Raw genomic sequence first — 20,840 nt, forward strand, 5'->3', positions numbered from 1 at the left:
ATCGAGCGAGATTCACTCATCCTATACTAGCATATCAGATTTTAAATCTCCCCCGTTCGGGGTCGAGTGAGCTTCACTGGTCTTGGACCAGCATATTAGATTTCAAATCTCCCCCGTTCGGGGTCGAATGAGCATATCGGATTTCAAATCTCCCCCGTTCGATGTCGAGTGAGCATATCGGATTTCAAATCTCCCCCATTCGGGGTCGAGTGAGATTCACTAGTCCTGGACCAGCATATCGGATTTCAAATCTCTCTCGTTCGGGGTCGAGTGAGCATATCAGATTTCAAATCTCCCTCGTTTGGGGTCGAGTGAGCTTCACTGGTCTTGAACCAGCATATTGGAATTCAAATCTTTCCCGTTCGAGGTCGAGTGATCTTCACTGGTCTCGAACCATAATACGGGATTCCTTGTCTCCCACGTTCGGGGTCGAGCGGTCTTCAAAACCTCATTGAGAGGACAAGTGTCGGCTACTCAAAAGCCAAGTATTTAAAATATAGTGGTCGTTCGGTGCTATTCTTCTAAATACTCCTTGGGCCGATCGGAATATCACAATGTCATGGGCGATGAATACACAAGGGTTGATTGGCTAGATAGATTAATCATGGACGAGACAATGAGCTCTTGCAGTGCTCAGTTGAAAAACATAGGAGGTAAAGCTTGTCTGAACGGACGAGCACGCATTTAAAGTTCGAAAACTTTTTGCATAAATGTTACAGGGGCTCGGAAGGGAATCTGCTCACACAATTGTCCAGTCAGTCGGACTACGGCCTCCTTCGACTAGATTTGAAGGGGAGACTTACGATACGGTGATGCGGTAATGATGAGGGGCCCCACCCTGCTACCACGGTTGAGGTCACAGAAGGTCAAAATCAAGGAGGTCAATGCTTACAGGACATCAGCCGGTCGAGCAAAGCATGTCCCGATCGGGACATCCTTTTGGGAGCTTGTGTCGTTGACAGGCGGCATGGTCAGACAGAGGATCGTACGACGAAAGATCTCACTATCACTTCAGATATATGTTCGGCTCGTTAAGGTACTGTGTTAGGGACACTTTACTGACACGTCTTTTCAAGGAAAGGTTTGAGACGCGTGCCCACCTTGAGAAGCGTACACGCGCGCTTCTGAAACTTTATATAAAGAGGGGTTCAAGCATCAACGGAGGTATGCTTTACACGCGATTTCTACTGTTACACTACAGTTTTCATTGCATCTTCGTATTTCTTTTTACTTTACCGGAGATTGACTTGAGCGTCGAAAAGTCATTATCGGAAACTCCCTCCTTGGATCGACACTAATGCTCCTTATGTTACAAGTGGGAGTGAAGCTCACCGAAGATTAACAGAAATACCACATCCTTAATATCCATCTCATCAATTTTTAAGTAGGATCAGATAAACTTTAACTTAGTAGAAGAGTAGAATTTTCTTCCCCTTTCACTCTTCCGTTCTTTGTTTTTTTAATGGTAATTTTACGAAGACCGCACCCAAGATTTATAATTGTCCAAAGAAAACCACAATGAGATTTGAGAATACTCAAAACCATATTTCTTTTTAAATTTTCTCTTACATCGCTCTTTTTCTCTTTCATTCTTCTCTTTAGTAAAGAGAGATGTGCCTTTTAAACATTCTCAAATGTGTTTTCGACCATCCAAAATTTTGCAGTTGAGATTTTCTAATCCATATTTTCAGATTAAAGGATGAAATAGTTTCCATTATTAGTGGAGAGTGGCCTCCTCTGATCCGTGTTTAATTTGAGCACGCCCTCTGAAAATTTACTGTTTTTTTAATTATATGAAAATTTTATCCTTTAAAATACAGAAATATATTTGTTTTTAAAGTAAAAGTGGTAAATATCTATTTCAATTAATTTGATATTAAAAAAAAACCAACCGACACGTGTTCTCCTTCCTTCCACGAGCTGAACACGTGATCTGGATGTTTATTTACGGTTAATGGTCACCACATGAGCGTAAATCAGCCAATCACCCACCCTCCTTTTTCCCTTTCTTTCCAAACAGACGGAAACCGTGCGCCAAGATGACGGAATCCGATCCTTCGCCAGCGAAGCCCCAGCCTTCCGCCGCCTCCCTCAAGCTCCCGTGGAAGCCCCCGGCAATGGACTTCCGGCCGAGTGATTTTTTAGTTCGGCTTGAGAATAAATAATACTTGGACAGTGGATTTTCGACCGAACGATTATTCCGTTCGGTCTGACAGTAGACAACACATGGATAGTAAAATTTTGATCGAACGACTATTACACTCGACCAAGTAACAGATACAGCAGACTATCTTTTGATATCCTTTTAGGAGTTAACGCCGCTGATAAGCGGCATGGGCAGGCAGAGGATCGTACGACGGAAGTTTTCATTGTCATTTCAAAGATATGTTCGGCTCATTAAGGTACTGTGTTAGGGACATTTTACTGACACGTTTTTTCAAAAAAATTTTAAAACGCATGCTCGTCTTGAGAAACGTGCACGCACGTTATCGAAACTCTATATAAAAGGGGTCTAAACATCGACGAAGATATGCGATATTTACTGTTGCGCTACAGTCTCCTTATTACTTCACTTCTTTGTTATTTCTTTTTCGTTGAAGATTAACTTGAACGTTATAGGATCATCATCGTAGACCTCTTACCTGACTTGACATTAATATTAATTGTGTTATAAGTCGGAGTAAAGTTTACGGAAGATAATCGGGAACGCCACCTTCCCAGTAAGATCCATAACAAAATTTACTATTCAGATACAGTGAGAACACCTGTTTTAAGAAAAAAATACAAAAAGAAAAATAAGATAAATACATCAATAAATGTGATTAATGACGTTCGTTGCAATAATAGAACTTTGGTGGCCTGCCAAATATATATATAATTGCAAGTTACGTTTACTAATTTTGACTTTTGCACGTATTATGTCCCATTCACCTTTACTCATTTTGACCACCCTCCTCACCAGTTAGCACATTGATTGACTTAATTTTATAATTTTTTTTCACCAACCGCCAAATAAATGCGCTCACAAGAGACGGCCTCCTTAAATCAATTCTTCATTAAAAAAAATTATTTACTAATTTATCAAAAATAATACTCGATCATTTTTCACCAACACATTGCAAGGCTCCATATATCAACACCAAGAAGCTCCATCACAATTATTGTGCTGCGTTTACTCGATGGGTAAACTTTAACCGAGTAGAAGAGTAGACTTTTCTTTCCCCTCCCCTCTTTGGTTTTTTATTGAATTCTATGAAAACCGCACCCAAGATTTTGAATGGTCCAAAAAACGACACTGAGATTTGAGAATACTCAAAAGCATATTGCTTTTCCATTTTTCTCTTACATCAAAATAGCTCTTTTTCTCTTTCATTCTTCTCTTTATTAAAGAGAGATGTGCCTTTTAAACATTCTCAAATCTAGATGGGTGTTTTGGACTATCCAAAATTTTGAGTAAGCCCTCTGAAAAATTTCTGTTTTTTTTAATTATATGAAATTTTTATCCTTTAAAATACAGAAATATATTTGTTTTTTTAAGAGTAAAAGTGGTAAATATCTATTTCAATTAATTTGATATTTAATAAAAAAAGGAAAGGAAACCAACCGACACGTGGTCTTCTTCCACCTGATCTGGATGTTTATTTACGGTTAATGGCCAGCGTGAATCAACCAATCACCCACCCAAACGGACGGAAGCCGAGCGCCAAAGATGACGGAAACCGATCCTTCGCCAGCGAAGCCCCGGCCTTCCGCCGCCTCCCTCAAGCTCCCGTGGAAGACGCGGATCTCCGTCGCTGCCCTTTCCGCCGTCACCGACTTCTGCCGCCGCTCCAACGGCTCCCTCAACCGCTCCCTCCTTTCCTTACTCGACGCCCGCTCTCCGGCCACCGCGACCCCCGTCCGCGGCGTCCGCACTGCCGACGTCACCGTCGACCCCTCCCGTAACCTCTGGTTCCGCCTCTTCGTCCCTAGCTCCAGCGAGTCCCTTCCCGTCATCGTCTTCTTCCATGGCGGCGGCTTCGCCTTTCTCTCCCCTGACTCCCGTATCTACGACGCCGTCTGCCGCCGGATCTGCCGAAAGATCCCAGCCCTGGTGCTATCCGTTAACTACCGCCGTTCCCCGGAGCACCGCTACCCGGCGCCATACGATGACGGGGCGGACGTCCTTCGATTCCTCGACGGCGATGGGCTGGCAACCGCTGACGCTGCCGCCGCGGGACTGGCGGATCTCTCCAGCTGCTTCCTGGCGGGCGACTCCGCGGGGGCGAACATCGCGCACCACATGGGGCGGCGGTGGGCGGCGGGCTCGTGGGAGCGAATACGGTTGGCGGGGATGGTGCTGATCCAGCCGTTCTTCGGCGGGGAGGAGCGGACGGAGGCGGAGCTACGGTTGACGAAAGCGCCGGTCGTGTCGGTGGAACGCACGGACTGGATGTGGCGAGCCTTCCTGCCGGAGGGGGCGGACAGGGACCACGAGGCGGCGAACCCGTTCGGGCCGAGGGCAGAGGGGGAGCTGGAGGCGGCACTGCCGGAGGCGATGGTGGTGGTGGGGGGATTCGACCCGCTGCAGGACTGGCAGCGGAGGTACTACGAGGGCCTGCGTGCTAGGGGGAGGGCAGCGCGGCTAGTGGAGTACCCGCAGGCCATGCACGCCTTCTACGCCTTCCCGGAGATCAAGGAGTCGGCTATCGTCCTGGATGAAATCAAAGGCTTCATTGACGGCCTTCGAGTTCGATCCACCACCACCGGACAGAAAGATGGAGACGCCGGCGATGAAAATCAATAATCGCAGATAAATTTGTTTGCCCTAATCTGGCTAATTTCCAATATTTATTTTCAAATCCAGCTCCATATATTAAAGAAGAAAAAAAAAATGCTCCGTATATGAAAAAGCACGTGCAAAGCAAATGATGCACTCAGCTCACAAGAGCAGTGCGGTGCATCTGTGTCACCCCATTCATTGCTTGGTTTCCTCCTATCCAAAGAAAGAACATCTCCTACGCCCTAGCAATAAGTTCCCATACGTTTCTTTGTCCTGTGCCGACACAAAAGAATGGGAGTCTTTAATTGAACACACGTACATTGGTGCATTACCTTGTTCATCAATGGCGTACAGGGTCAGCTAGCTCTAGCTAGCTAATTGTAGTTCAACCAGACAATTTCGTGTCTGGAAATTTCACCCTTGGTGTGAGCCTTTTCGCCTCATCGCATGTGTAGATATGCATTTTTCTTACCATGCTGCAGAACTCACTGAAAGTGGTAGTATTGGTCACTTGAAGTGCAAATCAAACAAATCTGTTTCTTGTAGGTTTGTGTTGTGTATGTAGTTTATGTAGAAAGGTTTAAGCTCTTACTTCCAGGGATCATCGCCGACCATCATCGTGTCGCCCTCATCATCTATGTACGCGACCTCCCACCTCTTTACCTGACCAGAAAGCTCTCCCTCAATGTCGAACATCTCTTCTAGCTTCCGAAGAAGTTGACCATATCCATGTAATCTGGTCAGATCAACTGCCCTCCCAACTGCCATTCCATGCATATGAACCTGCAAATCGAATATGTCGATGATAATGATAAATAGTACTCTGTTGTAGCACCTATAACTCTGAATTTAATCGACTAAGATCCATGATCAGGGAGAAACTTGAAACATGTTGTTACAACCTTGGTGCAGCTCCTCAAGTGCCTGCGTTGAGTTTCTAGAGGTAACCTTAAGCATGACTTTTCCGGCACACAATGAAGCTCCGATTTCAAATCCGTTGATGCCGCCGGTAGTTCCTCGATGATACCTTCAGTTACCGGAGAAATTTCCCCCGCAATAGAGCTCTTCACTAGCTTAAATCCAAATAGTCTCCAGTCTGAACTAGTTTCCTGCTTTTTGTTTTCTTTCTCAGTTATTTCCACCGAGGAGTCACAATGTTTTGTCGTAATTGGCCGGCATGTGGCACTGTCAATTGTTGATTTTCTATGCCCTAGATTAGATGCGGATGAGAACAGAGATGATGGCATGGATGGTGTATGCAGCTCTTGTCCTTTTTGCAGCTGAGAAAATGATAAAGATTGGGCACTCTCACAAGGGGCTGCTTGCCACAAACCTAAAACAAGGAACAAGACGATACTCTCAGAAGTCAAAACAGCTAAATTTTGTTGGAAAAAAAAAGAAGAGAAGCTTTAAGTAGTGAAGATTAGCATAGCCACATCACAAGCACATAAGCCACATGTTTGTCTCTTGGAAACTCAAGCAAGTAATTGTCTCTACCAGTGGATCATTTTAATAAAGCCAAAGAATTGCTAGGATTGGTACTTTTAGACATTTTAATGTTCAAAGTTAACATATGGAAACCATGAAATTCTTCTGTATATTTCCTGTTAAAAAAATATCAGGATTTCATATGTTTACCAACACCTGTAAGTTTCTTCATTAGTGAAATATTTTTATTTCATACACAACAATTTCAAGCTGCCAATTTTCACCATCAAAGTATTTCGTGTAGCAACGATAAAATATAATAAAATTTATTTAAATATAGATGATGATATAATAAGAGATACAACTCAATGACATAGGAAAGGATTCATATATAATCGGTCTCATCTAGTGAGGATAAGGCTTATGGTTGCTTGTCATGACATGGCATAATCAAACTTAACAGAAGCAGATGAAAACACTCACTTCTTATGTTGCACAGGCTACTATAGGTCCAAATGACATAACTGATGATATCTCGTGTAAACAACTTTAAGAGAATAGGATCAAGACAACAATAAACAAATAGGATATCAAATATGTATAGAGTGACATGAAGCTAAAAAGGTTAGGACCATTATACCAAACATTGAAGCAGAATCCGTTCTTATAGCAGGTAAAACAGATGTTCTTGTCCGTTTGTTGTTTCTCTGCACTGATTGAGAGGTTGTTGGATTAGCTGCCACGAGTGGTTCCAATTCCCATGGTGAAACCCTGTCTGACCGGGCTATGAGGGAAGATTCATCCCATTGAACCTAGAAACAAGGTTTAGAAAGTTACAGTTCGAAATTATAAGGCAATAAACCAGGAATTCAGTAAGTTGATCTAAAGTGCTGATTAGCATAACACTCAATAAAACCTTTAAAGATCGCCATTCTGAATCTGCCCATTGAGATGGTGTCATGTCAACACCAGTGATAGTGCCACTAAACCTATAAAAATATTAAGACACTACCTTTTAAGATACAGATTAAACTGGACAATTTTCATGGGTTCGTTAATAACTTAATATCCAGTTAACGCACCTTTGCTCTAGAGCTTCATCACCCTCAAATCTCATCTTGAATCTCATCCCAACAGTGAATTTGAAAGTCTTGGATTCAAGATATTTGTTGACACTTATAATGAACTCTGATTGGCTTGTCCTGAAAACAAAACGATAATTACATTCTTTTTCATTTACGACCTACACAAATATGAGTAGGCATTACACATGAAAAAAAAACAAGTACGAAGATAACCAACTCCAAACCAATGTAGAAAATCAAAGTTGACAAACTTATACACTTAAGCACCCTTTCATTAGTAAAACTACATCTACGATTAGAAAATACAAGCCAATCATCATCATGCATGTTCCTATATGAATGTGCTGAGAGAGAAAATAACATCACAATGAGAAGAAATTCAAAAGTAATCAGATCTAACCTTGGTTTATAGAAAACGGAAAAAAGAGTCCCAGTAGCAATAGCATGAGATGCAGTAGCTAGCACCCCAAGATGCATGCTATGACTGGATATGACTGATGATGTCATGTTGTTTAGTCTGCTCTTAAGTCTTCTAACTCCGACTCGAAGCTCATTATTCTCACCTCTGCTACGCACACAAAGCGCTTAAATAGTAATTCCCAAGATGAGAACTTATCCAAGAAAATCAACCACAACTACAAAATCCATCATGGAAGATAAATGGAAGGGAAAAAAACATGGTCGATAGTACATCTTGTACCGTAAAAAAATAAATGCATCACCAGCTACCAATCTCTTAGAGCTAAGAAAGACACTCCAACCAGTTGTAAGCAAATGACGTCTTGGCTGCCCTGGAAAAAGAGTAGGAACTCCAATTAACGCATAGAAGTTATTAATTCTGGTAGATTGAAAAACTTGCAAAATATCACAGTTATCTAGCTCAACTATATGAGTAATATTAAACATTGTCGTGTATAAATAGCAGATGACTAAAATATCCAAAGCAGATTATGAAATTAACAAATTATGAAGTAAAACATTAATTTTACAATTAATTTCATAGATGCGCCTTTTTATGAGGCCAGGAAAAAAATAAATACATTTTCATTGCAAAGAAGCATGAAAACAAATCATTTGATCCTGATAAAAAGGAAATTTATTGGGGGTCAAACAACAAAGGGTGAGATTTTGAGTAACATGAATATCTCAGCAATTTGGTGTTATATACCTCGATAGATGTGACGAAAATGCCACTCATTTCCATGAAGATCTTTGGCAACCAACTCTTGGCAAGGTGGATTCTGGGACATATCCTAAACAGAGATATTGAAGCAAATTCAAAGATGAAACTTTCTCAACATTTTCTGGATAAATATGACAACTGTTGGTTCGTCAGATACACAGACCATATATCTTAATACTAAGTAGGTCATACAATCAGTTCATTTTTCTAAAAACCAACTGACCAGTGGAGGAAGGCACTCATCTGCATGCTTCCTAAGAACTGAGAATCCCCCATGGGTGCTCGTGTCGGATGCAGTTAGGATCTTACAGAAAGAATGGACACTGCTGTTTTGCAGATCCAATAGTGGAGGATCTGGACTAGTGATCTCATCTTGCTGATTAGTATAAAGATATAAGAAAAATAGATCAGTAGAACAATCAATAGTCTTGCCAGTACATCATAGTAGCAACAAAGAGAATCACAGAATCAGATTGAAGCAAAGCAATCAGATTTAATTGTGATTACACCAAGGTAAAAATTAGCATCCAAAACTCAAAATCCACTTTACTATAGCATTATCAGCATATATAAAGAATGAAATGATTATGAACATGTTCAAACTAAAAAAGGAGAGAATGTAAAACTTCTAAATGATATACATTGTGGAGGCATCAACAGGTACACAAATACAGAAATACTTACATTCACTTCAGGATGCAGTGTGATCTGTGCATATACTTCATCAGTGTCTGGTTCAACCTGCATATATTTGAATGGAAAAAAGGAGCATTCAGTTCACCAGTGCTTCAAGGATGAAGAAAGATGAAAGACATAAATTAGTCATATCAAAGAATCCATTCAAATAGCTTACCTGAAGTTGAATGTGTACTACCCTGCACAGAAGCTTTGATGGAAGATTGAACAAGGGCATCTTCTGGTTAAGCTCCTGATTTATTGATGCTTCAAGCTGCAATACAGAAGGAAAAGAAATTAAACACTATTATGAGCATATACCTCAAGTCAGTCTACCAAATGGGAAATAAATCAACATAGCTACTTTAATATAATTACGTCATAAACTAAAATCATCAAAGAAAAAAAAAGGTTTCACTACATGCATAATGGAATTACAGATCAATTTGTTCAAAAGAACAGAGATGGCATAACTAGAATCTGATGTGCTGTAAATCATTCAAACATGCACGATTTGAAATGATCAACATTGTAGTATCCTGATGATGGAAATTGAAATTTTTCCAGAAAAAAAAATTAAATGTGTGAGAAAATTGGGCAAGCTTTACTTAAAAAAAAAACTAGCTAGACAAATAAAGAGATTTAAAATCTTTCAAGTACCTGTTCCATATGACCCTGAGGAAAGTAATAAACTCTTTCTCCTACACAAGGTAGAGTAACCATAGGCCCAGCACATGCTTTCCATAGCTCAGTGTACATTACATCTTGAAAGCAACCTATATACAGAAATTCTATAACCAAATGAGGACATAAATCAAGGAATATGAAGAATGGTTGACGATAGTTAACAAGGAATTTTCTAACCTAACTCAGTCTATAGTATTACAAACAAGCAATCAAAAAGTATCCTTACTGAAGGAGGGCATGCCTAGAAAATAGATGAACAATCTCATTTGGATGCATATATTAAATGTTGGAAATTGGTTTTCATAACCAATAAACCAAATAGGGACATTGATGGCTATTTTACGGGTAGACCATTGTAACACAATATCTTGAGTGAATGAGAAATTAATGTCCAAGACTATTCAAGTTACAAATTACAAAGTGTTGATGCGATTAAATCAGATAAAGATATTGGCTTGAATATGAATGAGGTTCATGGATCGTGAATACATGAACACTAACTCTAAGTATGTGTAAATGTCAATTCATGTGGAACTGTTAAGGGGGTGAGAAATCAACTACAATCAGGGTTGATTTTTTGCAATTAGGCTACGAAAAGGGTAGAAATTAATTAATTAATTAATTAATAATTAATTATGCTCCATCATCTTGAAATTGTACCATGCATATAGTTGGAATTTGGAGCACACGAAACCTGTGGAGAACATGCATTAGACTTGGACTGAAGCTACGGTCCTCATGCAGTTAGTATGACACCTTCCTCGACTCTCATGGGCTGTATGCAGCGGCGCAAATAGGAAACAATAAATGCAGCCAATGAAGAAGCAGCTTGGCAGTGATCAAAAATAGCAAACAGGAAATCTGTGAAGTTGATCCACTGAATGCAGATACAGCTCTTGCTGTAACAGAAAACACTTGCACCACTTATTCCACAGAAAGAGGAACTTGAATTAGCCCTTAGGCTGTGAACCATTTTCACTCGTTACGTAACAAAGTTCAGTATCCATATGTTAGCCAAGATCGGTCACTTTTAACAACTGATTTTTGAGATACAAGTTGCCTAGTGTAGAACTGCAAACTAAATTCGCATGAATAGCCAATCATAAACCTGCTATAATAATTTAATTAATTATGGAAAATTTGTAGAATACGGCATACCTTTTATAAAGCTGCCTTTTCACCCTTTGAGGGTGTAAGCTGCCTTTTCACCCTTTGAGGGTGTTCTTCACCCTTTGGAAGAAACCTTTTACCCTTATAAATTAATTCTATCTTCTCTTGCTCATTTCACTCCATTCACAAGTTGTGAGTTCCCCTTGTTGGACCCCGTGAGTGTTTTGATGTAATCAACCAAGTTGGTTAGGTCCTGCTTTGTGTTTGATCCCTGTGTCTGAGTGTGCAGAAACTTAGGAGCGCAGGAAGTCGAGCGGAAGACGCAGCTAGCGAGAAGGACGGCACGAGAAGGAAGCTGACGGGCTCGGTGCGTCTGAAGGACGAGAGAGCTGCGGAAGAGTACACCGGTGGGCGAGAAGAACGTGCGCGGCGTTCGAGGAATGTTAAGCCGGGGAGGAAGACTGCTTGAGGAAAAGGCCGGGAATTGGGTTCGGGTGAGCCCTATTCCGGTTGACCGCAATCACCCAAGTTATCGGAGCTTCGGAAGCTGAAACAAAGTCAAAAGGAACTAAAGAGCGTGTTGTAGGCGCCTTAAAGGAAATGCTGGAGGCGCCTGCGCAGTCCTCCACCTTGGAGGCGCCTTCAACAAGTGTTGAAGGCGCCTCCAAGCTGGCCAAAATGACCGTTCGAGCACCGGATAGAATTCTATCCACTCACCGAGTTGGAAGCGCCTTGAACCTTATTGGAGGCACCTTGGACCCTCGGGATAGACTTTCCAGGAGCTATATAAAGGCCCCTGGAGCTAGGAATTAGACATCAACTGAGTATTCAACTCTGTAATCAATTCTTAGCAACTAGTGAGCATTCTAAGTGTGTAAAAAGGCTTCTCCGCCTACAGTGAAGGAGACTTTGCTAGTACGATCTTCGACTGCCTTGGATTAACAACCGTCTTGGTTGTAACCAAGTTAAACTTCGGTCTCCTCTTTTATTTCTGCTTTAATTTTATTATTGTTGCTGTATTTTTGAGTTGAAAGCTTTGAGGAGGGTATAGTTTAATTTTGCAGACAATTCACCCCCCTCTTATCGGCCTCCGCTGCACCAACAATTGGTATCAGAGCCAGACCGCCTCAGAAGGACTAACCGCCGTCTGAAGCACAACGATCAAGACGATGGCCGGAGCGAATATTCATCCCCCGAAGTTCGACGGAGACTTCGCGACGTGGAAACGCCGGATGGAGGTATTTTTCAAGACAAAATTTGATATTTGTTTAATCATGAAATATGACTATGTAGTTCCAAAAGACAAAGAAGAATTCAACTGGACAAAGAAGGAGCAGGCATAATTCGTGGCCAACGGAAAGGCGGAATTCCACCTACTCAGCGTGTTGCCGCCCTAGGAGGTAAGTCGGATCGGGAGCTACGATTCCGCTAAAGACCTCGGGGGCAAATTCCTAGAGCTTCACGAAGGTACCTCGGAAGCTAAGCTAGCGAGGCGCGACATCGTCCGGACCCAGTTAACGAACCTTCGGATGAACAGCGGCGAGAAGGTAGCGCAACTCTAAGCAAGAATTAAGGAGCTAATAATTCAACTAAGCAATCTTGGAGAAGAAGTATCGAACCGGGACTCAATCCGGTACGCGCTCAACGCCTTCCCCAGAACTCCAGAATGGGCGTCTTTAGTAGATGCGTACTACATCTCTAAGGGTTTCGAGGTAAGTACTTTAGAAAATTTATTTTCAACTTTTGAACTTCACGAATCTCGAGTTGCAAAGCCCAATGGAGTAGTGAAGACTAGTCAGAACATTGCCCTAAAGGCAAGATCAAATGACTCTGACTCTGAAGCCTCAATCGACCAATCGGAAGCGGCACTACTGGTAAAGCGTTTCAATAAGTTTTTTAATTCTAATAAATTTAGATCGCAGACAAAGAAGCATCAGCAAAGAAAAAGAACGACTCGTCGTTACAACTGCAACGAAGAAGGGCACATCAAAGATGACTACCCAAAATTAAAGAAAAAGGAGAAAGAGAAGGAAAAGACAAAGTATAAGAAACTAGAATCCTCCAAACACAAGAACCTGAAGGCCACTTGGTCAGATTCGTTTTCTTCCGAATCAGACGTAGAAGCCTTCTCTGGGTTAGCACTAATAGCTAACCATCAGCTGGAAGAAGAGTCAAGCTCAGAAATGAGCATAGATGAAGGGGGAGGAACTTCAGACGAAGAAAGCGACGATGAAGGGGGAGCATCATCGAGTCAGGTAAGTCAGGTACGTAATTTAACCCCTACTCAATCATTTCAATTTATTAAATCTCTTTCTAAAGATTTATTCAAATTAGAAAAAGAAAATGCTGAATTGAAATTGAACCTAGCAAAAGCATGCCCACTAGAAATGTATGATAATCTAAAATTAGAAAATGAAAAATTAAAAGTTGAAATTGAGAAATTGAAGAATAATGATGCATGCTTAAATAAATTTCAAAATCAAAATTAAGAATTTATGAAAAATTGAATTGGTATATTAGAAAACATCAGGGGTAACTTAGGAAAGTCCCCAAAAATTATGTACCCCCTAAATTTTTGAATAATCCTGTAGGAAGAAACCTCTATTGGGTTCCAAAATCTATGCTAAATTAAATTTTTTTAAGGCTTTCAGAAGAAAAATTAAACGTTAAAATTTCTTTATGAAGCTTTGTCTAAGGAAGTGGTTGTTGCTCCAATAACCAAGAAGGCCTAGTGCCTCGCCACGACCTAGAAGCTGAAATATTGAAATAAAATATTTAATTAACTTTCTGAAAAAGCATTAAAACTAGAACTAAATAATGTTTTGAAAGTTTTTCAAACATTTTTTGGAAAATTCTAAAAATTCATTTTTACTTAGAAATTATTTTTTAAAAAAATTCTAAAAAATCAGTTTAATTAAAAAATTTTCATTTTTTCTTAGATATTTTTGGAAAAATTCATCTTGCTTAGAAATTTTTCTAACTTAAAAATTTGCTAAATATTTTTTTTCTCCTATTATAACCCCGTTTTTGCTGTGATCAAAGGGGGGAGAAAGGTACAAGTTTAGGGGAAGAAATTTTTTTTTAAAACTCTGAGTCTTAAAAATAATTTTATTATTTGGTTTTTTTTGAAAAATTCTTGTTAAACTCTTAATTAAGTAGTTGCAATTTTATTTATTGCAAACTTATGCTTAACATGTTAGTTTAGTAATTTTCTTTAAAAATTACTATGTGTCTATTTTTACCCTAACTTGAACTTGGGTTGATGCACATCAAAAAGGGGGAGATTGTTGGACCCCGTGGGTGTTTTGATGTGATCAACCAAGTTGATTAGGTCCTGCTTTGTGTTTGATCCCTGTGTCTGAGTGTGCAGGATCTTAGGAGCGCAGGAAGTCGAGCGGAAGACGCAACTAGCGAGAAGGACGACACGGGGAGCTGACGGGCTCGGTGCGTCCAAAGGACGAGAGAGCTGCCGAAGAGTACACCGGTGGACGAGAAGAACATGCGCGGCGTTCGAGGGACGTTAAGCCGGGGAGGAAGACTGCTCGAGGAAAAGGCCAGGAATTGGGTTCGGGTGAGCCCTATTCCGATTGGCCGCAATCACCCAAGTTATCGGAGCTTCGGAAGCTGAAACAAAGTCAAAAGAAGCTAAAGAGCGAGCTGTAGGTGCCTTAAAGGAAGTGCTAGAGGCGCCTGCGCAGTCCTCCACCTTGGAGGCGCCTTCAACAATGGAGGCGCCTTTAACACTGTTGGAGGCGCCTCCAAGCTGGTCAAAATGACCGTTCGAGCACCTGATAGAATTCTATCCACTCACCGAGTTGGAGGCGCCTTGAACCTTATTGGAGGCGCCTTGGACCCTCGGGATAGACTTTCCAGAGTTATATAAAGGCCCCTGGAGCTAGGAATTAGACATCAACTCAGTATTCAACTCTGTAATCAATTCCTAGCAACTAGTGAGCATTCTAAGTGTGTAAAAAGGCTTCTCCACCTACAGTGAAGGAGATTTTGCCAGTACGATCTTCGACTGCCTTGGATTAACAACTGTCTTAGTTGTAACCAAGTTAAACTTCGGTCTCCTCTTTTATTTCTGCTTTAATTTTATTATTGTTGTTGTATTTTTGAGTTAAAAGCTTTGAGGAGGGTATAGTTTAATTTTGTAGACAATTCACCCTCCTCTTGTCGGCCTCCGCTGCACCAACACCCCTTTGGAGTTCTTTATCTCTCCTCTCTGAAGTGTTCCAAGGCTTCAAAAGTTTGTCAAGACTCAAAATTTGAAGTGCTTCTATTTTGAGTCATAGAGCATTGTATCTTGGAAGGTGATTATCAATCAATCATAGGTACTTGGACAGAGCAATATCATCCTAAAGCGAGAAGGTTTGCCTTCGCATGAACCTTAATTCTCTTATCTGAGGGGATAAACTGACCCGAAAATGGTGTTGACATCCATAGAGATGATTCAACGACCAGTATTATTAAGTTAGTGACTATCAATAGTAAATTGGTGGCAATGTTACCAGAAGGGATATGTCTACCATCCGAATGGGTGTCTCAATTCCTGAAGGAGTGTGTTGAGAATCTAAAGAAGACATGATCTGTGTCATTTTACCATTACCCCACTGGTTCAAATCGTTGACTTGTCAACAAGCTAATTGATCTGACCTAAAATGTTGGACCAATCTCATGGGAGGAGTTCCAACAATATTAAATGGCCATGGCATAATGTCCCCAAAAGGGAAAATTTGGCATCCTGAGATTAATTTATAAAATGAGCTATGTCTGGAAGAATGGACATAAGGGGTATAAAAGAAGATAACAAAATTTGTCCAAAACACACACCAAGATATAAAAAAGGTTCGACATATCAACAATAGACAAATGGAAAGCGGATTCCAGTGAATCCAAAATAGTTTAGTAAATCATGAAACTATTGTTACCTCACATAGTACCTTCTCCAAGGAGTAATAATGCTTAAGCAAAAAATCACAAATAAGCCGAAGAAACCAAGAGGATGAAGAAAGTATGGGCCATATACAAAAATAAGTTCTAAGTACTGAAGAAGACAATCAGGTTACTAAATATATTCGAAGGGCTTCACCTGAATCGTGACTTGAGGTTGACCTACTTGGAGGCATCAAAGACATGAGTGCGTGAAATTTCTCTCAGAAACTTCGATAAAAGAACACTCGCTGGCAGCTTTTATACCACCACAATAAAAGCCCTTCTTATCGCGGCGTTAACTGCAAAGCAGCAGCGAAAACTCCACCGTAGCAAAAGGCCAAGCAAGACTCTATTGTTACGCAAAAGATGCCACGCCTATAGTTCCACTGAACTCTCGTCGCCAAATTTGACGCCTTGCTCCTGACAAACAAACCCTAGCAGAAGAGACTCGAGACGCACAATATTTGTCATAGTCGGAGCTTCGTTCTTTAACGCCCGCTGAATGTCTGAAGTCGTCTCTTTTTCGTCTCGTCCGGATTCACCGCAAGGTGCCACCTTTAGCGAGAACTCTCCACCGCAGACCTGAGTCAAAGAACACGGCCAAATGAGAAACTCACCGACGTTCTCGCAGCCCTCAACCACCAAAGGTCTCTGCCCTCAGGCCTCAGCCGCGCCCAACTCAAACAAACCTTCTCGAATCAGGAAAAGGAGAAAGGAAAACCAGTCCAGAGCTCAGAAAGCAGATCCAATCGCCCAAACACCGACACTGCGAAAACAGAGAAACCGAACCAATCACAATCACCAAAGCCAAAGCCAAACCTCACTTCATGGACGAGCAGGAAGCACCCGAACCCAGGAACAGCCGCAGCACTATTCCACCAGCCTAACCGACAGAGAAGACACGCTATCCGCCAAATCCGAGCTCCTTCTGCTCCCATCCACCTACCAAACCGACGCCCGAGCGATCGGAGTCCTCCTCCTGGCGCGCGGACGACGTCGCGAGCGAGCGAGCGAGGGAGGAAGGATCCGTGATGCACCGCGAGGAAGAACAGGAAATGGTCGGATGACGTGGGACCGGAGAACCACTACCGACTTCACCTACTCCTTTTTTGAAATTATTTTTTAATATTTATTTATTTATATTTATTTTTTTTCCTTTTTCGCTGTCTCTGCTACGCCCAGCAGCGCCGGCTCCTTCCTGTTTTCAATTAGTTCTCCTGTTCCCTCGGAACTCATATAGTTATCCTAGTCCACCACTCACATCTCCAATTAGCGTCCATCACTTCCTTACTTGCCTATCCTAATCGTGTTCCGCAGGAACCCCAGGACCTCCGCAGCGCGGCTTGACCGGGCGCTCTTAGAAGGCCACTAAGGGTCGGCTACGTGAGCGTCGATGCAGCCGCCCGTCAGAGATCGGACGGCCACTGAGGCGTTCGGTTCCGGGACCCACCGCTTTCGCGTCGACATCACGGTGGCGGATCCTCTGCGACGCGCGTCGTACGCACGTGCCGTCCACAAAACGCTCCGGTGTCGCGCCGGTGCGGACCATTAGCAGATCAACGTGGGGCCCACCGCGGTGCTACGGTGTCCGGTCCCGGGCAGGCACCAGCAGAGAGCCTTGTCCAGTAATGTTCCGGCAATTAAAAGGATCTGACTTTTGTGCTCTTTGGCAATAAATAAGCGACAATGATTAGGAAAATATCATATGTTAATTAAGAGGAAACAAGGGGAGCAATTATTGGGAAATTCTCTAGTATTTTTTTTTAATCAATATCTGCCCCTTTTTAATATTTTCCAAATTTAAATAAAGAAATATTTCTTTTTAATTATGATAATCTACGTGAGAAACAAAGGGCAATTATTGTGTGCTCCTCGAACAGTGTATTTATTGGGCCTCGCTAAATTGAAATTTTCAATTAAGGGCGATTAATATAATTTTTAATGTTTTTGTCCTAAATTAAATACATAAAATTACATTAAATTAAATACATAAAATTACATATAAGAACATCTCCCATGTAAAATTTGTTAAGAGATTTGTAAAATGAAAAAGTTAAATAAAAAATTCTAATTATTATGGATGTAAGATTTGAAGTTTATTGTTAAATAGCAGTAGTAAAATTTTAAAACTATTTTTTGTGTTGAAATTAATGTAATATGTATGTAGTCATACAATTACATATTATAAAATGGATCACACAAAAATCATTTAACGCTCTAACTATTGGAGATATTTCAATAGATTTTTAAAATATTGATGTAGCATATTGAGATCATAAAAAAAAATTTTATAAAATTCTAACTATTGAAGATGCCCTAAACAGATAGAGTTCCATAAGATTGAACACTCATGGAGAACTTAGATTCATAGATCACAATAGGATCTTTTTAGGGACAAAAATTAAGAAAGCGTCCTCTGCTATTTAATCGTGTACAATTACTCAATTACTTTTCTACACTATTATTAGATAAAATAATCTGTTGTCAGATATATTAGAAATTAACTGAATTTAAATATACTAAATTAAATCTAACTTATCTGTCGAGATAATCTGAGTCGATAATCTTAAGCTACCAGGAGGGATAGATTTCTACCAACTACTGAACTCAAACTGTACAGTAGCCGAGCGAGCTGAGCAACCGACGGGGCAGAGCAACCGAGCAAGCTCAGAGGCTGGTCAGATAGGCCGAGCGAGCAGTTAGGCCTACCAAACAGAGTAGCCGAGCGAGTGACTAGCCAAGCGTGCGTACTGGCGAGCGAACCGAGTGAGAGGTCGAGCGAGTGACAAGCCGAGCGTGTGTACTGAACCGAGTGAGAGGCAAAGCAGAATTTCACCAAGCGAAGTGGTCGAACGGGCTATGCAACCGCGTGAGTGAACGACTGGACGGGCGAGTCACAGACCAAGTGACCGAACTGCCGAGTAAGTAAGGGAGTGGCCGAGCGAACTAACCAAGCGAGCTGAGGCCGGACGGGTGTGTAACCGAACGAACGCAGAGGCCGAGTGAATTTCGCCGAGCGAAGGATTCGGTCGAGCAGATTGAAAGGCCAGGGGGCAAGCAGTAGATTGGCCGACCGAGCAAATAAGTCAAGCATGCAATTAGCCTTATAGTGGAGTCGAGCGGTCCAAGCGAGCGAGCGGGTGAGTAAATCAAGCGTGCTACCATAAGACGGCCGTGCAGCCGAGCAGCCAATGAGGTAGGGCGGGCACTACGATCGGGCGAGCGATGCGAGCGGCCAGACCTGTGAACCGAGGCCTACGATATGCAGTTTCCTTGAAACAGATTCGCCCCACCTCTGACTGTATTTCGAAACTTTCTCGGGTCGTCTATTTCCCAAGATACAACGGTGAACCATGATTCCCACCAATCACTTATGGCCACAGCGAACTGAGAGGTACCTGATTACTATCATGTGCACTCCACCAAGCAAGAGATACATGACAGAGAAGAAGGGAAACGTAGGTGGAGAGCTTCAACTTTTTGAGCATGTAAATGTATTGTTGGTTATTCCACTTGAACAAATTTTGTCTCGACCGGTCCTGCATTCGGCAGACGCATGTCGTGCTCACACACGAGTCAACTTGGTTCAGTGTAATTTGAACCCTGGATTTACATCCCCCATACACACCCACCCATGATAGAGAGTCTCTTCCTATGCATTTATTCACATCATCAATGCATGTGAATTAATATAAGTCAACCAATATGTCTTGAAACTCCCAATACGAGACTAAAGTCTCATTTACAATGGAGCTTCATGTCTCTTCCACCTCTTCTCCATTCACATATATCCAACGACTATTTAGTATTGTTCAGTACTGCTATCTCTCATCTAAATCTCTCGTTTAATTTTTGAATCAGATTGACATGCAACAATAGTTACAATTTTGTAGTTGCTACCACGTGAATGATGAGTTCTTTGACTTTCTAATATTTTCTCTTTAGCATTCTACTACTCTATATGTTTGATTATGTTCATAGCTAGTAGATTTTCCATGAATATCTTTTGAAATTTTATTGATAGTGTATTTATTTGAATGCAAAATACATGGAAAAATCTCACTTTAATTTGATTCAACTTTAATTTATTTATCATTTATGTTATAGTAGCTATAAATTGTAACTACTATAATTGTGTGACAGTTAAAATTTAGGAACTACTATAATACACTCCCAATTGAGAATTAAATGAAAAATATAGATAGAAAAATAATAATGATAATAAATTATAGTAAGGACAATTGTATTATTTTACAATGCGAACTGATGAGATGAGGCACCCTTTTATAAAAAAAAAACAAAATCAAAATAAGATGGATGATTTGTTGAAGAAGGTGTAAAAGTAGTTGAGGACGTTTGATATGATTATCATGAGAAAGTTGTGGAACCGTTCTACAATAAGGTTTCTTGTTAAGCCTAAATTTGATTACTTAACCATTGATGTAGAGGATGCAATAAACCTATTTAAAGATTTAACCACCAACTGACTTTATGCATGTGCTCTTCAAATGGAATATAAAAAGAGTCTTTATTTGTGTTCTATAATTTAATGTTCACGTTTTGTTTAAAACAGCGAGTAATTGACACTTATGACTCGATATAATTGTAAATTAATTTGATTTTGAATGGAGATCATTGCCAAGTCAAGAAATATTTCAACTGAAATGATCATTTTCTATTATACTAAATATTGAAGATTTATTATTATTATTATTATTATTATTATTATTAGCAAAGCAACCGACCAGACATTTAGTTCAAATCCCTATTCAAATTCAACAACTACCTCACTTTCTACAGTAGGTTCACCAGCCAAAACATTAAACTCGATAATTGAATCTTGTGTGGCCCTCACAAGTAAGCCCGCGACCGTTCTTCATATAATTGAACTTAGTTTGAATAATCAATTATCCTAGTTAGGTGGTCAAAAGGTTTATGCTCTGTTTATCTCGAAGGATGGATGGAAAAGAGAAAG

At 40.9% G+C, this 20,840-nt stretch overlaps 2 protein-coding genes across 4 annotated transcripts; one reads left to right on the forward strand and one right to left on the reverse strand.

Moving 5' to 3' along the window:
* The first annotated feature begins 3,657 nt into the window (after positions 1-3,657).
* On the forward strand, positions 3,658-4,896 carry LOC121971989 (probable carboxylesterase 18). Its single transcript, XM_042523551.1, has one exon. It carries the CDS (start codon positions 3,710-3,712, stop codon positions 4,784-4,786), a length of 1,077 nt encoding a protein of 358 aa, XP_042379485.1. The 5' UTR covers positions 3,658-3,709; the 3' UTR covers positions 4,787-4,896.
* A 171-nt stretch (positions 4,897-5,067) lies between these two features.
* Positions 5,068-16,946, reverse strand: LOC121971988 (auxin response factor 7-like). 3 transcript variants are annotated; one of them, XM_042523548.1, is made up of 16 exons: positions 16,718-16,946; positions 16,555-16,631; positions 16,023-16,447; positions 9,794-9,909; positions 9,312-9,407; positions 9,143-9,199; positions 8,682-8,834; positions 8,444-8,528; positions 7,976-8,066; positions 7,676-7,843; positions 7,273-7,392; positions 7,107-7,179; positions 6,831-7,002; positions 5,665-6,095; positions 5,355-5,545; positions 5,068-5,250 (listed from the first exon to the last, which is right to left on the reverse strand). In XM_042523548.1, the coding sequence occupies exons 3-16, from the start codon at positions 16,066-16,068 to the stop codon at positions 5,148-5,150; spliced, it is 1,902 nt and encodes a 633-aa protein (XP_042379482.1). In that variant the 5' UTR covers positions 16,069-16,447; positions 16,555-16,631; positions 16,718-16,946; the 3' UTR covers positions 5,068-5,147. The 3 variants fall into 3 exon arrangements, with proteins under 3 accessions (XP_042379482.1, XP_042379484.1, XP_042379483.1); XM_042523550.1 differs by having other exon boundaries at positions 7,676-7,840; positions 16,718-16,945; XM_042523549.1 differs by having other exon boundaries at positions 16,712-16,942.
* Between the last annotated feature and the right edge of the window lie 3,894 nt (positions 16,947-20,840).

This window comes from Zingiber officinale, chromosome 4A, assembly GCF_018446385.1.
Source record: "Zingiber officinale cultivar Zhangliang chromosome 4A, Zo_v1.1, whole genome shotgun sequence".
Classification (NCBI taxonomy): domain Eukaryota; kingdom Viridiplantae; phylum Streptophyta; class Magnoliopsida; order Zingiberales; family Zingiberaceae; genus Zingiber; species Zingiber officinale.